This window comes from Falco cherrug, chromosome 10 (assembly GCF_023634085.1).
Source record: "Falco cherrug isolate bFalChe1 chromosome 10, bFalChe1.pri, whole genome shotgun sequence".
In the NCBI taxonomy this organism is placed as follows: domain Eukaryota; kingdom Metazoa; phylum Chordata; class Aves; order Falconiformes; family Falconidae; genus Falco; species Falco cherrug.
In genome coordinates this window covers 11632424-11650550 of record NC_073706.1, presented here as the reverse complement: position 1 = coordinate 11650550, position 18127 = coordinate 11632424, and the positions used below count along the sequence as shown (strand labels likewise).

Sequence of the window (18127 nt, the reverse complement as noted above, 5' to 3'; positions counted from 1 at the left end):
GTTGCAAAAGCATGGGAGGAAAGGGTGAGTGAACATTAATTCTCAGGAACTAATACACGAGTTTTAACAGTTGCTTTGACTGATTCTCAACACTTGACAGTTATAGTTTTTATACCACTACAGTAGTCCGAGAGCACTATACCATTAAGTCCAATACTAACAATTAAAGATGTAGTTTGCTCTATTTTTTGATAAAGTTACGGGAATTCTACAGTAAAACTGAGCGCGTTTTTTAAATTAATGGGTAAAGCTTCAATAAATATAAAAGTCTAGTACATCTAGGTGCATGACAACCTTACAGAATTTACATAAACACAACTCCTCCTCTTATTTTAACTTCTCATCCTAATTCACTGTTAACACAGACTGACCGCTGCCTGCTTTCACAAAACCCAGAGGATTTTAAGGATTACTGTATACACAATGATCTACTATTTTATTGGTTCACATTTACTAAAAGTATCAGTATTTTTTAAAGAACTGACATTACAGGAGAAGTTTCACCTGCAGCAAACAGTTATTTTTAGGGAGGATTTGTTGTACTTTCCCTACCATCAAAAAAAAGTATATTCTGTGCCTAGTGGGAAAAAAAAACACCCCAAACAACAAAAAAACCCAGACAACCAGAAAAATGGGCACTAACATCTACAAGATCCACATGTAGTGACGGTAAGCCAAAGAATCTTAAACGTTCAACAGTTACGAAGCTCCGCCAATTGTTTGACTTCTTGAACATGTCAAACCTCGTCAAACGTTGGGCCTGTTGCTCTAAGTGCACCAACTGTCCGTTTATCAGCTTTGCCCTGGTAGTCCCATACAGTGTTTGCTACAATAGTGAGATCCCCTCACTCCAGGAATGTGTGGCATTGCTTAAAGGATGAAAGGCTGCTCGGCAGAACACCAAGGAATCTATGCGATCATCAATATTTGTGAAACCTGTTGTTAATAAATTAGCTCGCAGTAGTAGAAACTCCCATCTACTTAAAGAGAGTTCCTAGAAGGACAAATCTAGGCTACTGAAAGTAAAAACATATAGTAATGTACATTTGCAGCTGCATTTAATGATCTTGTCTAACAGTGCAACAAACCAATTTCTTGAATAAATTTTTTTCTGTCAAGTCTGTAACAACACTGATTAATCACTCAAAATGAATGGCTCTGAGTGAGGGCTTTGCATGCACACATGAAATCTTGTTTACTAATATATCAGTAGTTTGAAAAATACCAGTCATTTTAATTACATGGAAAATTATTTATGAAGGCTCAAAACTTAACAAATAATCAACAAAAATCAGCCCTACACAACTCCCTGATTCAAAGTTGGAACAACGACTTTTTAAGATGGCAGCTCTTAACTGTTTTGCGTAACTAACCCAGATAAGTTTAGCTTTAGGTATGCACATGTATACAAATCACACACAGTTACATGCAGAACAAGCACCCTGTCAGTGTAGTTCACTGCTATGTTTTTCATATATTTCTAGCATATTCTCTTGCACTATTAATTAATGCCACAACAAAAACTTTGAGGACAGAAAAAGAAATATTTGGAAGGAATGGGGAACTGTTGCCATTAAAATGCAGAAATTATAAGTTTAATTAACAGAAGGTTTTGCCTTATAATCCATCTCCTGCTGTATTGCATTTCAATGCTTCCCCTTCACCAACAAAAAAAATTCCACTGCATTTGCATGTTTGCAGAGAACAGTGCCACAAAAAACAAAGCAGAAGCATGGATAGGTATCAGAAATATGTAAGTCCAGACACTACTGAACCAGACAGACTTGAAAGCAATTACAAAAATATGCATCTGATACTTGCTTTAAAAACAAGCTCAAGATTATTTTATCTTCTCTGTTTGAAATTGGAATTTCAGAGCTTATGCACATTTTGTCATTTATCTGTATTGTTCATTTATTAAAATGTTTTAAATCATTTGGTGGTGCAAGCATGATATTCTTTATCAAACAACACAGTTTACCATTTTTACCACTAGTAACAGGGAATCTCTTCTGTGAATTATTTTTAACTCTGTGTTAGTTAACTCTATGGGTATAGGCAAACCATCACGAAACCGGACTACAGAACAACTTTGCAGAATTCTGAACTGTAGCCAAATACTTTTAGTACAGAATTACCTTATGAAGCTGCATCACTCTTAGGTTTATACAGTAGTAGTTACTCATACATTCACATTCTTTGATAACACTGGCTTTGGTTTTAAAACAGACTACTAAAGTAAAATATTAGCTAAGAGATACATCCTGAGCAAACTACCAACTGGACTCAACACATCATTCTTCACAGCTAACTAAAATGCCAATATGCTTGTTATTTAGTCCTGCCTTCATGACACTGTCTTGATGTGCTTTTGCCATTCAAAATGAAACTTACTTGTCAGAGGAAAAAGCTATCCACTGAACAAATCACGTGGATGTCTACTTATGATCACAGAGGAAACTTACTATTTTATGGACAAATTTTATTTAAATAAAATGTTAATATTCATGCCAAAGTTTCAAAAATACTCTTGAGCAAGCATGTGCCTAACCTGAGGAAGTTTTGTGCTGTGAACTTGTTACTGAAACAAAGAAATAGCTGTTATATGAGGAAACGCGCCATTTGCATGTGAAAGCAAAGGTAACACACTGAGAAAGGAACGTCCATTTCCACTAAATCAGGTGTCCATGAACACTTGCACTAGGGTTTACCCCTAACTCTTGCAGACTAATGTAAGTAATACACTTAAACTAAAAGGCAAAGTGGGTCAAGAAATCAGGAGAAAGCTCCAACCCAGCTTTTTCATGCTCTTCAGATCAGGTCAGCCCTGCCTCCAGCTGAAGATAAATCCCTCACATTTACAACTAGACAGGGAAAGGAAGTTGCATCTGCAGCCAAAGGCCAGAAAGGAATTTACACATTAACAGATGTGTGGAACAAAGAATAAATAAAAACAGCAAAAGAATGAAGGCAATGGGGGTGTGGGGGGTGTTACAAGTGGCAGAGTGAGTGAAAGTGGAGGCAGAAATCGGATTCCTGAAGCAAACAGTTACACCCTTTCACGATAATTCAGAGGGATGTGGTGGGCACTGCACAGACCTCAAAAGCCTGCAGTACGACTTCTTCAGTTATTCACATTTCGGACTTGTAAAGGTCCTTCTGCCATTGTGACCCATCACCTTTAATATTTTCGCTCATCTGTGCTCCTAATCCGTAACACTCAAGGAAGCTATTCCAGGACACCTTTTGTTTTTCTTCATACCGGGATGTAATTTATTTTGAAGACAGAGAAGTTTATCTGAGTTTGAGCGTAGCTTGAAATTATGAATTTATGATTAGCTGTGACAACAGTGGGGACACGTGTTGGATTCATAATCCATTTATTGGCTAAGTTTAGGTTATCTCATTTTCACAGCACTTGCCAGCAGGCACATCCCTGCTACTGACAATCAGCAAGAAAGGGCAGAGACACGGAGTAGTTAGGTGTAATTCAACTACTTTTATATTTGGACTCATTTTGCTGGTAGTGACTTCACTGAAGTCATGCGAAGACAGGAGTTACTGTGCTTCCCACCATCCAGAGCAACCCATTTCTGAACATAATACCCCACTGGATTGCAGAGAAAATATAACCTGGGCTGTATTTTTAATTTTTTTTTAATTAAAATTTAACCTTTTTTTAAAAAATGTGATCCTCTGTTCCCTCAGGCTGAAGAAGAGTTGGGATAAGACCCTAATTCAGTTATCTCTAAGTGCTCTGGAATAAAGGTGGGGTTTATAGTCAAAACTAAGGATTAGAAGTTAAGATTATCTGGGTCTATTCCTTGGCTTGCCAAAGAATTTACAGAGCAGTAGGCAAGCTCATTAGTTTTAGATCAGTGAAAGGGGACATGACTATTATTCTTCCTCACGGGAATGTTTAACAATATAATTGTTAATGTCCGTAAGAAGCTCATGTATGCCAGGAATAAAGGCCAGGGAAATTCCTGTCCTGTTGAATGTGAGTACGCAGACATAGCTTGCAGAACTGGAGGAGACAAGAGCAACTACTCTGCCAAAATCACATCAAGTGGAAAGAAAGTAAGAAGAAGAAAAAAAAAGAAGTTATGAATAATACAAACAAGAAACCAGACTAACAGTAGTACCACTGATAAATCAGCCACTATTTAAAAAGGTGAGACGCTCAGCAAACACACTTTACTACATGTTCCATGAAGGGAACTTTGTCATGAAGTGAAATCAACATGGAAGAAAATAATTAAGCCCTCAGATCGGGGCTCTTAATTGGTCTCTACAAGTCAGCAAATCCAGAAATAAAACACACCATAAATCTTCATAAAAAACATAAAGAATTTACAACCCATAACAAATTAGAAATTAAAAAACCCAGCACGTCCACATCGGCTGATCCTTCAGCAGCCCTGCACAGCAGTTGGCTAATAGCTGCGCTCCCCCCCTTTCTTTGATAAGTATTTTAAAACAAACATCTTAAAAAATACTTCTCATAAAATTCTTCTGGAGCAGCTTGGCACAGTTCCAAGCTATCAGAGTGGCTCTGCTGGTGCTGAAGTTCGAGAAACACGACTCTGCACCACGACCAGTCACCTCGCCGTGCTTTCTGCTTCCCCGAAATGGCAGGCGGCAGGAGAAAAGCCGGCGCGGCCGGCGGCAGGAAATAGCATGAGAATGGGCTCCCGCATGCTGCTTCCAGCCCTTCCTGATATCGGAGGGTGTGAAATGGGCTGCAAAGACTGTCTCTCACATTATTTCCTTTTCCACCCCAGCCAAAACCAGGAAGCGCCAGCTAGGAGATACACAGAGACAGCACAGCGTAAAACAAAGCATAAAATCAAATTGGTGGCCAAAGCTAACTAAAGCAAAAATTCAAGGATCTGTGGGCACAGGCTAATATTAGCAAGTCCAGAAAAAGCACCAGGAGGCTCATCTACCCAGGCTTTGCTTTTGATTTGCTACATAGCTAATTCAAAGGCTACTGACATCAAAGCCATTTTCTTCAGGACATCCACAGGCTTCGGGTCAGATCTTACAGGACACTGCTAGCATCCTTCACGCCCTTGTGCCACAACCAGCACATTCGTAGGGGAGTATCCTACTTACTCTGACTGTTCTGCTGTGTATTCCTGAGGCTTTCAGAAAAGAGTTCCTCAAATGAAAACCAAGGTAGAAGTATTCGCAACAAGAGCACTTCAAAGAAATCGTGTTTGTTTACATTTGACAGAAGGCATATATTTGACAAACAGGTCTCGGCACATTACAGTGGAAATAGCTCCTATATTCTTAATATTCAAGGTAATATATTCTAAATGAAATGCAATCCTGTGCCTTCAGGGAAGAAATATGAAGGACGGTAAGTAATTTATTTATCACCGTTTAGGGGTTTGTATATTCTAGGTGCTTCTGTGTTCTTCTGTTTATTATTAGCCAGGAGCAGTATCACATGGCAGCTTCAGTACAAACATTTGTTCTCTTCTATATACATCCCCACAAGATGCAGGAGCAATGAAATTCGGTCTCCTCATAGATAATGCTCCCTCCTCGCAGCTGAAGTACATTCCTCGCAGAGAAACTGGTGACAACCTCACAGAAGCACACTACCTCTAAAAGCAGAATTGAAACTAATTACTTAGTAAGACCAGACAAGAAAAGGGAAACAGCCTCCTTTCCTTTCTCTGCTTCTCAACCCTGTAAAATATGCTTAGGCAGGAAGTACAGCAAAGCTCACGATGAGCAGAGGCAGCTACTCTTTCAAAATGAACAAGGTTCCTCCAAAGTGACATTTTCATTTAGCCAGTGAGCCTGAGGATAAAGGGCAGGATACCAGAAGGGCTCTCCAGCGGATGAGGTTACCAGCCAGGCCTCCCGGCTTCACACCTCCAAAGATCACAAAGTGCACTTAAATGGAAAGCCAGGACGGTACCTGGCGCTTTTGATAAATTTGTCTTTTCTGAGCCAATGCAACCAGGAACTTGGTGGAGCAATGATAACAGTGCATATTAACACTGACTTCTTACAGGGAGACACTGAGAAATTCTAGTGAGCCAGCAGTATTGTAGTACTTAAAGTTGCTGCTCAGGAGCAGGAGAAAAATACCATTCCCAGACTCCAAACACCTAAGTTCACGTTAGGTAGATACATTAGGCTGAAAATTATACTCATTCCCACTTTTCTGGAAAAGGACAAGCATCAAAAAGTGGCTTCCCCCTCACCCTTTGTTCATTGAGGAGAGTTCCTAACTCATCAGACAGTTCCCTTTCCTTAGCACAAGAGCTTAAGCCCCCATCCCCCAACATCTTTCTTTTCAAGATGCTCCAGCATCCTGCAGCTATGCCATACAGTCCTTAACTCTAAGAAGCCTTTCCGTTGGACCTTTTGTAGGCTAAGCTGCCTACACAGAGAACCAGTTTTTAACCCTGAAAAGCAGAATTTCGAACAGAAGGGAACTAGGTAATTCCTCATGAACTTCCCAGTACCTCGCTGCCACCATCACACCATTAACAAGAGATGGAAATAAGAGGAGGGAAAAGGCTTGTGCCAGTTCCCAGAAGGCATCAGGCAGGATGCGGGGTGCTGCCGCGGTCCGCTGCCTGGAACAGCTGCCACCCAAGCAGACCACAAGCCCTGCAATGTGCCTGCTTCCCCGAGGGCAGGCAATACGGACCAGCCCTGAACTCTTCAGGACCCCTCACAAGAAGCACTGCATACACTACATGCAGGTTTGGCAGAAACAGAACTGAATTTCATGTTGATATTAACATTTCTGAAAGCCAAACAATGCCCTGTAAGAGATACGCGCCTCACTGTTCCCTGCTGAAACACAGACAAAATTGATTTTTAAACATTCGGCAGAAACTCCTTGCAAAGCTCCCTCTGTATAACTGTGTCACTTCCAAGAGTGAAAAAAACCTTCTTTTTAAAAAATGCAGAATGTTAGATGAGCCCATACCAAGACAAACTTTACACTAAGCAAGTCACACTTCAAAAAATGACAGTTTAAAAAAAAATGGAATTTTTAAGAACAACTATAAAAAGTTAATTTTTGTGAAGAAGAAACATTGTTTAAATTTTGAAGTAACTCACCAAACAAAGAATCCATTAATATTTAAGAATTTATTCAACTTTCAAGAACAAAAAGGGATTTTTGGAAGCTGGATTGATCTTGAAAGACAAAAGCCACTTTTCCGCCTTCCATTTTAAGTATGCCTTTCTTGTTTTAAACAGGGACTTCAAAAGGGAAAAGTTCAGAACCCAAGACTCTCCTCTGAAAGAGCTGATAGCACCAACACAGTTGCTCAACTTTCTCTTTTAATTTCTATTAGCCCTAATGACAGTAGCTTGCACATCCAAATTAAAATAGTCTTCACCTGATAAATCTCAGCAACATTTTATATTTTGCCTTTGTTACATTTTTTTTTAGGGTGTGCTCACCAGGTTAATTTCAAGGCAATCAATCATGTCAGATTTTACAGGAAGTCATTTTCATCAGGTCCCTTGAAACTTTAATATGACAAAAACACATTCAGGATTTCAAAATGACGTTAACATCCAAGCAAACATTTTGCCATTAAAACCCTCTTACCTCACATATTCTGTAATTAAAAATGCCACTGCATGATCGAAAATGACAGAGACAAGAACTACCAAAACTAACAATTATAAAGCTCCTTCTGCAAGGAAATAATGTCATATACTTTACTATCAAATAGAATAAATATTAGAATTACGAAACATTTTTAGGAGACAGCAATAGTATCTTAGAAAAAATAATCTGTAATTTGTCAGCAACATACAAGGTTTCTTTTCGGCTCAACAACCCATGATGTAGAATTAAGTGTTCCACTAGATGGAGCAGGACAGTAAAACCATGACAAAGGCCATCCTCTTTGTAGATCTATAAAAAATTTGATCTCCAGCAAATCAGGGACGGTAAGAATTTTAGCTTTCTTTTGTGCATTCAAGGCAGAACAAAATTTGTTCCTCTTCCAAAAAAGGGCAACAGAAAACGGCCTTACTGCTTAACAATATTTACTTCTCATCATAGAAGCTGGCTATTGACAAACACTAACCAGAAACAAAAAAATAATCACTATCAGAAACAAAATTAGTTTTCCCCCCATTTCTATCAGCTTTACACTAGAAAGACAAAATTTACTGGAGAGTTGACAAAAAATGAAACTCTTGGGAGGATTTCTTATTTTGTAGCAAGGGAACTTGCAAAGAGATCCATGCCAAGTGATCAAACATTAGTCACCTAATGCAAAAGACATCGCTACAGATCAAACAAATTCACGCTAGAAACAATGGCAAAACTTCAAAGAGGCTCCTAAAGACCTGGAGCTGTGCAAGTCATAGTAAAATTATCTCCCTGGTCTCTTCTCAAACAGAGCTAATTGTTGATTTACCTTTAAGTCGACCTAAACAAACAAAGAACCTTACAAATACCATTTCATCAAGTGTTCTTTATAAAAATGCAGTAGTAGGCAAACTACAGCTGTCCATCATCATGTGAAACGAGAAATCTACATTTTCTTGACCACTAAACCTTATTTCAGCTTCTCCAAAAGAAGCAGAGAGTATAAACTAACAAAGAATAGTTTTAACCATTAATATTCCATATTTAAGTCCTACAATTCTTGAGTATACGCTACAAAAATACCAGGAATGGTAAAATTATCACAAACATCTTATCATAAAAAAAATTATGAACCGTACCGCATTGCTATATGTGATAACTGCAAACAAGCACCACTTTCTCATGACAATACTAATTATCACAGTCGTATAAATAGCAGAAGAGAATGAATCATATGAATCATTTTCAGATATGTGCATGAAGGCACACAAGCAAAGTCTTCGTGACTGATCATAGGCTGCTACCCATGACTGTTGCTGCCATCTCTTTGTTTTCAGATAAACAAACTGCACTAAAAACAAAAGCTACAAACATGGGCATGTTTCACACAAATGTACTTTCCACCTTACTAAAACTTGCTGCAGTATCTGAAACTGTCATTTAGAAAGGAACTGGTCTAAGTGGAAGAAGGAGAAAATTTGGTCTTTGAGAAAATACAATTGTCCACTGCATTAAGGTGTCAGCCACCATTTGAAAGCATCTGCAAGGTTTTAATACAGATTTTCTTGTCTAACTGAACACCAGTTTTTCCTGCCTCTCTGAATAGCTGATTACCAATAATTCACTATGAAGCATACACTCCTTTTCCAAGGCATGGAAAAGTAGGAATCAGGACCACCCAAAATCACTGTCATTAACATTCAATTTAAAGAAACTGTATATTGCAGTCAATATACAGCAGGATAGAAACAATACTTACTACTGTGCACAATCAATCAGCTGATATTCATTAGATCTCTCATAGCAGGCCTTCACACCTTCGTCTTGCCAAAGTGTTTTTGTATGTTCATAAAACTCCTGAAAGAGTAAAAATGATATTAGCAAAATGGAGTGTGTGAAGAGAATCAAACAGTAACACATCATTACCACTGTAATGAACAGTAAATGGTAGCATATTCAACAAAAGAATTTAAACATTTTTTAGAACCTGACTACAGTTCAGTTGGCTTTCTTAGCTGTTTTGACTTTAATGTTTTTTAACACATAAAGAACTGCTTCTCAATCGTTTTGATAGAGTTCAACTGTATACTGAAAGAAGGGTTAACTCATCATTAAAGACAATTCTGTTAGCATTTTTAACAACAAATACTATTTGGTAACATTTGTTCTTTAACTCACAATTCCACTGCACGTTATATTTATCTGGCTGTCAAGATTATTTTTTTTCTTTAGTGAAACACTACTTCTCAGTAATTCTTACATAAAGGTAGCAAATGCTGATTAGGTTTTACTTTACTTTCCAAGTCAGTGAGGATCTTTGAAGACTATATAGACATCTGTACCTTACTTAACTCTGTATCACTTAACTCAAAGTATTTCCAGAATTTATTCTTTTACAGTGTAAAAAGATATTGAATTACAGAAGAAATACAGTAATACAAAGCTAGATCATGTTTTGATTCTGTCAACCTTAAAAATTATAAGCCAACATATGAAAGCAGCCAGCCAAAAATGCAATGCTTCAGTTTTGTTGAAACTATAACAAAAGTACAAAACACAACCAGAAGCCCATTACCTTTTGCATATAAAAGATGCACTTTGGCTCCAGCAGGGCGAACTGTATTTCTGGCTATCAGTCTAAGAACTTTGAATAGACTTAGAAAGAACAGCAGTGGCCGAGTGACTTAAATACACACACCACTGTGGGCATTACTTTTATCAACAACCACAGACTTTTCTTGGCGCTCTCTCAGACCTTTTAAAGTGTTTTGGACTAAATATTTTTATTCTGATTTTAAGTGACTCTAGTAACTTATTCCAAATCAGCTTTATTGAATCCAGGACACCACATGACCTTTAAAATAGTTGTTGTATATATTCTATCTCTCTGCCCACCCCTTTTCTTTACAGTAGAAATATATTATTTTTTTTAAAGAATATATTTTAAATAGCCATTGTACTGCTTCAAGGTTCCTTCATTAACTCAGCTTTGGAATCTCTCCCTCACTTGGGATTATGAGTTTCTTGCATTCTTATACTATCAATGTAGCACAAAGAAAGGGGTCACATCCAAATGTGAATTCCAAGACTTCACTTGAAAATATCTTTTTGAAAAATTCACTTTCCTACCAGAATGTTAACACCTGAACTGTACCAGAACAGTAGATGCTTTAAGTGGCATCTTAAGAAAGTAAATTTAGTGATGCAGAGCTTCAAACCATCTTCTTTTTGGCAGGTGTAAGATGCATATGTGATTATGTGATCACACAGTTGTGAATACCAATGATGGAAGCAACCTATCAAATATATATTTGATCTTGCTTTTATTGCTATTGAATATCCATTAACTGCACACACACATAAATGATAGTAAACAGCACACATCTAAAAAACTCTTTGTGGCAGAATTTTGTTCTAATTTCTTTTAAAGAGATTATAAAGTTTATATATAAAACTTATATATCTTTCCAATTTGTTCCCTGCTTTTATGAACTGTTCATGAACAAAAAGTGCAGCTAGATTTCTTTTGTAAGTACATAAGAAGATTTTACTTGATTGTTAGTATTTGTAGATTGTACAACCATTTGCTGTTAAAGGAAGCAAAAGATGAATCAAAATCTGAATTCCTGTCCTCAATTTTCCTTCTCCCACTACTGGAATTATGTTCATTGGATGCTTTCATTTTGAAGGTTTCCGATTTTTTGGCAGTTGGGGGACTGTCAATTGCCTTCAATCTTCAACTGGTTCACAGCATAGTGAGAAAACTATCTTTCCAAAGCAAAAAGAAGTAGGAAGAGAGAGTAAAGGAGAAAGCGAGAATATCTGGAGTCTCACTGTATTTGAACCAAACCCATTTTGGGGTGGCTTTATGTATTTATTTTTAAAAGTAACAGTCTTTTAATGCAGAACATCTTATGAGTCACTCAACATTACTACAAAGCTGGGAAATTGAAAAATTGAATTGTCAATTGTACAAGATTTTTTTTCTGAAACAGCAGGCCAATTCAAATGGACACACATCACTTAAATTTCCCATCTAATCAAGATAACTTACACCAGACTTCAGACAGTTAATTGAACTATTTGGCAGAGACACAGTTCTAAAATAGACATCTACTTCAAACTGGGGTCAGCATCTGCCAAGCCAATTATCTCTAAATATACCCCAAAATAGTCACTTCAATCCCACATTACAGTAAGTAACTAGGCAAAGATAAGTTTACAGAAAATGCAATAAAACATAAAGATTCTTCATCCCCTACAAACGTACATTTAAAGTGAAAAGAGGCAGTGCCTTAATGAAAAAAACTCCGAGCACAGTAAAACTCTGCCACAATAATGAGACACAAAATTCCTTCCTCACTACAGCTATGACATTCTGGTAGAGAACTGATAGAAAGCAATTATTTCAAACAGCTTATGAACTCCATCATACCTTGTGCAGAAACATTTGGAGTGGCTTCTGCAATCAGACTCTTAAAATGGGATGAAAAGTAAATCCAGCTCCTGGCCCTAGCATAACACATAATAAACCCCCCAGGATTTAGTTTAACAGAACAGCTACATACTGTTCAGAAGAGTCCTCCCTGCGTTTGAAGGGCAGTTCTTAATTTCTAAGAAAATACGTGGATTACAATAACAGGATAATGATCAATATTTGTGCCTCATTAGGCCAAATTAACAACAAAATACTTAATAATGCCTTTATGCCTGCCCTGCTAATATGAACTATAACCAGCAATAGTTGTGCAATCTTTTCAATATGGTTAGTAACTGTCCATGTGGAATGGAAAAAGACTTTTAGGTTCACATTCTTTGAAATTTTTACTGGCATTTCAAAATCAGGATCTACAAGTTATGAGTAATAGGTTTTTATACTAAGACATAGTGGGGTTTTTGCCTTTCTTTTCATTCTGCTTTTAAAACTGAACTACATGACTTATGACAGCCAAATATGATAGCCTTTTATTAATAAACAACCTCTTGTCTTTAGGCCACATCAATTATGTCTTCACACATTTTGGGACTAATGCTGACCCAGCTTACACAACTGCGAACTAGGAAGGTTTCCACCAAAGAGAAGTTGGAAGCAGGCTTACAGAGTTCCATTCTTGTTTTATTAGAAGCCTACTTGTACTAGTGATTGATTTTGGAATTAAGACAGTAGCTAGCTGCAAAAAAACAGATTCTCCCTCCTCCCCAATACACCTACACTAACCACAATTCTGAAATAATATTTAAGAAAAAGAATAACACAAGAAATCCTCAGCATCCCACTGAGTCATGGAATGTAACCTGGGGCTACTCTCAGGGAAGGCAAATAAACCCACAAGATTTGCTATGTATTTAGGTAAAACAGGAGCTTCAGAAGCCACTAGAAAAATGAAGTTAGCAACGGGGTTGGGGTTTTTTTCAGCTAAAGAAATCTAACTTGTAAGAGATCTCTAAAAATAATGAGTTCAGAAATAAATTAACCAAAAGTAGCAGGCAAATTTCCTGAAAAGAAATAGCCAGAAAACTAGTCCTTACATGTCTGCCTCTTGTTTCCATAACACTGATTCATTTGCTGGCACATTCTAATATAACAGACTCTGCAGCAGCATCAACACAGGTTTCTCTTACAGGACAAAATGGAACTCCTAACAAAGCAGCTAAAATAAACAAATAATACCAAATAACAATTTGGTTTGCGATGACATTCCACAATAAACAGGATTTAAATGTTAGGTTCCAAATGAACCATAGCATTTGCAAACTATGCTCATATTATCCATTCCTGCCCTATACACACTTAAAACTGAAAAAAATGATTCAAGTTATGTCATTTTCCATTTAAAAAAAATGCTGCAGTTAGCCAATACACACCCAAGATCCTGTTTAAAGCTGAAGCTGTGTAAAGCAACAAAAGTCAACATAAGTGATGACAGCACGGCATCACCAAGGAAGGTGAGAAGCTAATTCTTCCTAAGAATTATGTGAAGATCGTAGCATGTATTTACCACCAGATCAGACTTTACACTTTTCAAAGCAGCTAACATAACCCTGAAGAGGGAGAAATTCTTATGTAGAACGCTTAGGGAAAACATGACACAAATCTGAACTGAACTAACAGGGCTTCAGGCTGGGCAGGGGTGCAGTTTGAATTCTGGGCACAACCCCTAACAGGCTATGCTTCTATGAAACTATAAAAAAGAAAATCCACTCTCTAAGTAAACGTTCTGTGGTCTTACTTAAATAACTCAAGTACCAAGGACCATGATTTGCTGATGGCAAGGAAGCCTCGTTTCTCATCATACCATAACACTGTGATACTGAAAAAGTCATATTTATGTGAAATGTATTTCAGTATTAATGTTTTATTTATTAGACGACACTTTCTCCACCTGCTAAAAGTTTTCCAATAGAATGATTCAATAGGCAACATTAGTAAATCGCTTCTATTCACTTACAGGAATCAACGCAGACCTCTAGAGAAAAAACCCATCAGCGGAAATCATAATGTAAAAGGGATGCTTGGAAAACAGTACTTTGTTCCAGACAGATCTTATTGACACAATTCTGGATTAGAAAAGGGGCAATGCAGAGTCTAATCAAGTTTTAAACCTACTTGTATTAGAAAACTTCAGCAAACTGAATAAACGGCTACAGGTAAACAGGTTTTTATTAAAAGTCAAACCAGACAAAGTGTTAAAGAACTTTGAGGTTGAGCGTTTTGGTTGTAAAAAAAAAACAAACAAACCCTCAAGAGACAAACTCTAGGCCTGGGAAAAAAATAAAGGAATCAAGATCAGCTTTTGAGAGGCATTCTAAAAGGATAAAATGTTAGCAGAAAATCAAAGAGAAAAACTGGACATAACGTCTGTAAGGTTTCGTTCCCTCCAGATATATAAATACTCGAGAGACTTTAAAAAAAATGTTTGTGAAGCAATGTTTTATAGGCATTAGGATGTTGGCAGGGAAAAATACTGGCACAGTTCTTGCCACTATGTTACCCCATCCACAGGAATCTTAGCATGGACATGCAACATTACCTTTTCTTTGTAAAATATAACATAGGGTGGATCTGTCATTAGAACAGCTTATTTACCAATTCCAGCAAAAGTCAATGCCATTGAAAAAAACCAAACCTTACCTACTAAAAGATGTGCACAACCATTACACAATGTTGTGGTTAAAACTGGGTTTCAATTCCTGGGCAAAGTTCACTGTCCCATAGAGCTGCACATTTCATAATAAGAGTTTTAAATAGGTCATCAACTTACAAAGCTAATGATTGAAGGTCAAACCAAACCAGCTTCTAACTGTAAAATAGTATCTTGGAGGACATTTGCTTCCCAGCGGGCTCAGCTTTTGAAAATAACACTGACCATTGGTTTCAAAGCCCTTTACAAACCTACTCTGCAAGCTGGGTGCACATGAACTTTACTTTCATGACAGTCAGGCAGTTCTGCTGCATTCCACTAACAAACTGCATTAGAACAAGACAAGGTCACAGGACGGCAGGGCAGCATGGTGCATTCCAAGACAAACTGCACAAGTTGATTTTCTCCTTCCAGGATAGGTAAATACATGACAAACTGATTTAATTTTCATTGCTCATGTCTGAAATCAAATGATTACTATTGACTGTAAGGCTGCTCAAAGAAGGAAACTGATGGCACCTTGTCATTCCCCCGTGTTTGGGCAGGCATACTAGAATGTGTTAAATTTGTCAAATCAGACAGTTTAATAAGCCACTTACTTGAATAGGGAAACATCTGCATTCCTAATGGTGTGAACAAGTGTTAATTATTGCTTGCTATTTTAGGGAAAATATGCCGATGATATCACAAAGGAAACACATACCTACAAATAGTTGAAGATATTCTCCAGTTACTGGCACATGTCCAGAGCTGAATACAAAACTCTTTGGGAGAGGCCAGAGTACTCAGCACTTCCCATAACTGAGTCAGAAATATTTTCAGTAAGGATTCCGTCTCATCATCAATAGTTTTTCATGCTCAGAAAAGAATGATCCTGAAATATTTTTTACCATTATTGCTTACAGTATCTTCACATTTCTAGTAGCACAAATTAAACTGGATGTGGCTGCAAGGAACGGACAATGGGAAATTTAAGAAACTCCTGTGAAGTTTGAATTTTCATTTTTCCCCTTTGTTAAGAGTTTCAAAACACACACCACAGTATTTGAGAAATGTGCCAACACACAATTCCATACCCATAAGCTACAAAATGCCTTTGGTTAAAAGACCTCACTAGCGTAACATCACACTATTTCTCTTTTATTTCTACTTTCACAAGAGGTTTAATTGCCACAGAAACTCAATCTCTTGATACTAGCACACTGCCCAGATTTAAATCTTTCACACAACTCCTATTTCAAGCACATCATGCTCATTAGGGAGGACAAACTCACTTTTGGTGAGAGCACCAAGATGGAAGTTGGCAGATGTGGACCCTACTCCCCCTTTCATAAAGATTCTTCCGCAATTTTAAACCGAGTAATCAATGTTGTTCTGCTTCTTCGGAGAATACTCATACACAGAAAGAAGGCCATTCATTAATGGATTAAACTTGCTGATAGCACAAAAGGCTCACCAAGATGTCTTCTATACAATTCCAGCTCTCTCTCGGGGCAGCAGAGAGCAGCTATAGAGGCGTCTCAACCATCAGCTATTTTTGTAGAGCTCAGGCTAAGAAGGAAGATTTAATAAAACTCTTGAGAAATTTCCTTTCAGCCTTAAATTAGGGTTTGGAAATGTCTTTCATACTACATCATTTAGTTGCTTTTTGTGTAATGAATAAAGAATAAACAGCCATATCAAATTACCTTATACCTTATGCAGTGCTAAGAACAAACTCCATTTCAAATAACGGGTTGCACCCACACTGCAACTTTGCTGCCCCCTCTCAGGTTGGAAACAAAAAGCCTGTTTTTGCCAGAAACTTCTACCAACAAAAAAGGTTAAAAGATACAATAGTTCCTCCTCATTCTAAAGTCAGGCAAATCCCAAAGACAGATCACCAATCATCTTACCATCTTTCTGGAGAAACAGAATCTGTATTCATAAAAGTATTCATAAACTCGCAACACAGTCTACATGAAGAAATCAGCTCACCTACAACTACAACAGATCAATTAAAAGTTCTGTTTATTTGCTGGGACTCTATTTTTTAGAGTAAAAAGCTACCCCAATCTCCTGGGAGCTTAAGAAATTCTGAATTTTACCGAACACTGAAGAAATGTCATGTACTCTCCAAAGGCAAGCTGAAAACCCAGACAACCTGCTGGTTCTCTGAACAGCAGGACTCCACTACAAGAGACACTTGCATTTAGCAAACATGATACCCGTCACGGCTCCAGCCAGCCGTGGGCACAACAGATCTGAGGCAGGATCAGAAGTCAGAGTCACACGCGCAGCAAACACACAAGCAAATACCTGTTCATCCACACACCTTCATTCCCACATGAGCTCTTGCCAACTTCCATTCGAGTTTGACAAGGGAAAAGGCCTGTGCTTGTGGATCTCTCTCAAGATTTGGGAACTGACATAGTTACGAAGTTATGATGGAATTTAAAAAACAACGGTATACTCCCTGTCGCCCTGTTCCATCTAAGTCTCCCTGCTGTAAAAAGGTAACTTTGTACATCTTAGCCACACTACAATATACTGTATTTGGTACTGGAATAATAAAACACAACTTTAAATTTAGCACTGAGGGTGACATGTAAAAAGGGCAAAGAATATTCCACAGAATCAAAATGTAGTATAGATCACAGTGGTTTTCACTTTCTTTATTTTCAGTTACTTCCACACTCATCCAAGTTCATCCTTTACTCACCTGACACAATGTAAATTAAACACCAAAGTAATTATTTTCTTAGAAACATGTTTACTGTCACATTTTCGAGACTTTGCACGTTACAGAATTTTTATGCCCAGCGGCACTTTTTGTTGCACACTCAAACCCCATGTCCACAGGGCAGTTAGTACATTTACCTGTTGCTTAGTCTTCACATAGCCTCTCACAGAAACTCTTCTCAAGCCATCGCGATATCAGGCAGGCTCACAGGTATAATTTTATTTCATCTATGCATACACCAGTATTTTGTGATACCCTCTTACTGTGATTAAAACCAGAAAATGTTTGAGAATTTCTATATTGAATTTATGCCTATTTCCTGTTTAATTCAGCTGACAGCTCTTCCATTTCAACATAAATTGAATTAATCTGTTCTTGTTCTTTAAGACTGCTCTGAGAAAAACAAAGAAGATGTATCAAGAAAAATTAAGTCACGATTTCTTCAAATGAATTTCCGAAGGAGAACTTATGAACCTATAAATATGGTATGGTGGGAATGTACCAGATAGAAATACAAGTGCAGAATAAAGCATTAGCATTTACTTCAAGTGCTAATCAAATAAATTAATAATAAAGCAAAAAATAGGGTGGTATTTTTGTAGTACAAAAAAACAACGGCACTACAGAAAAGACGTACAGATAATGCCCACTGTCAAAGGTCCTGGATTGTAG

At 37.5% G+C, this 18127-nt stretch overlaps 1 protein-coding gene across 4 annotated transcripts in view; it reads right to left on the bottom strand.

The window, feature by feature from the left end:
* GNAS (GNAS complex locus) overlaps window positions 1-18127 on the bottom strand; it is a 158497-nt gene that overhangs the window by 31258 nt on the left and 109112 nt on the right. For all 4 annotated transcript variants that reach the window (XM_055721949.1, XM_055721950.1, XM_055721952.1 and 1 more), the window contains exon 5: window positions 9351-9448. In XM_055721949.1, coding sequence (XP_055577924.1) covers window positions 9351-9448 — 98 coding nt within the window. The remainder of the gene's footprint in view (window positions 1-9350; window positions 9449-18127) is intronic.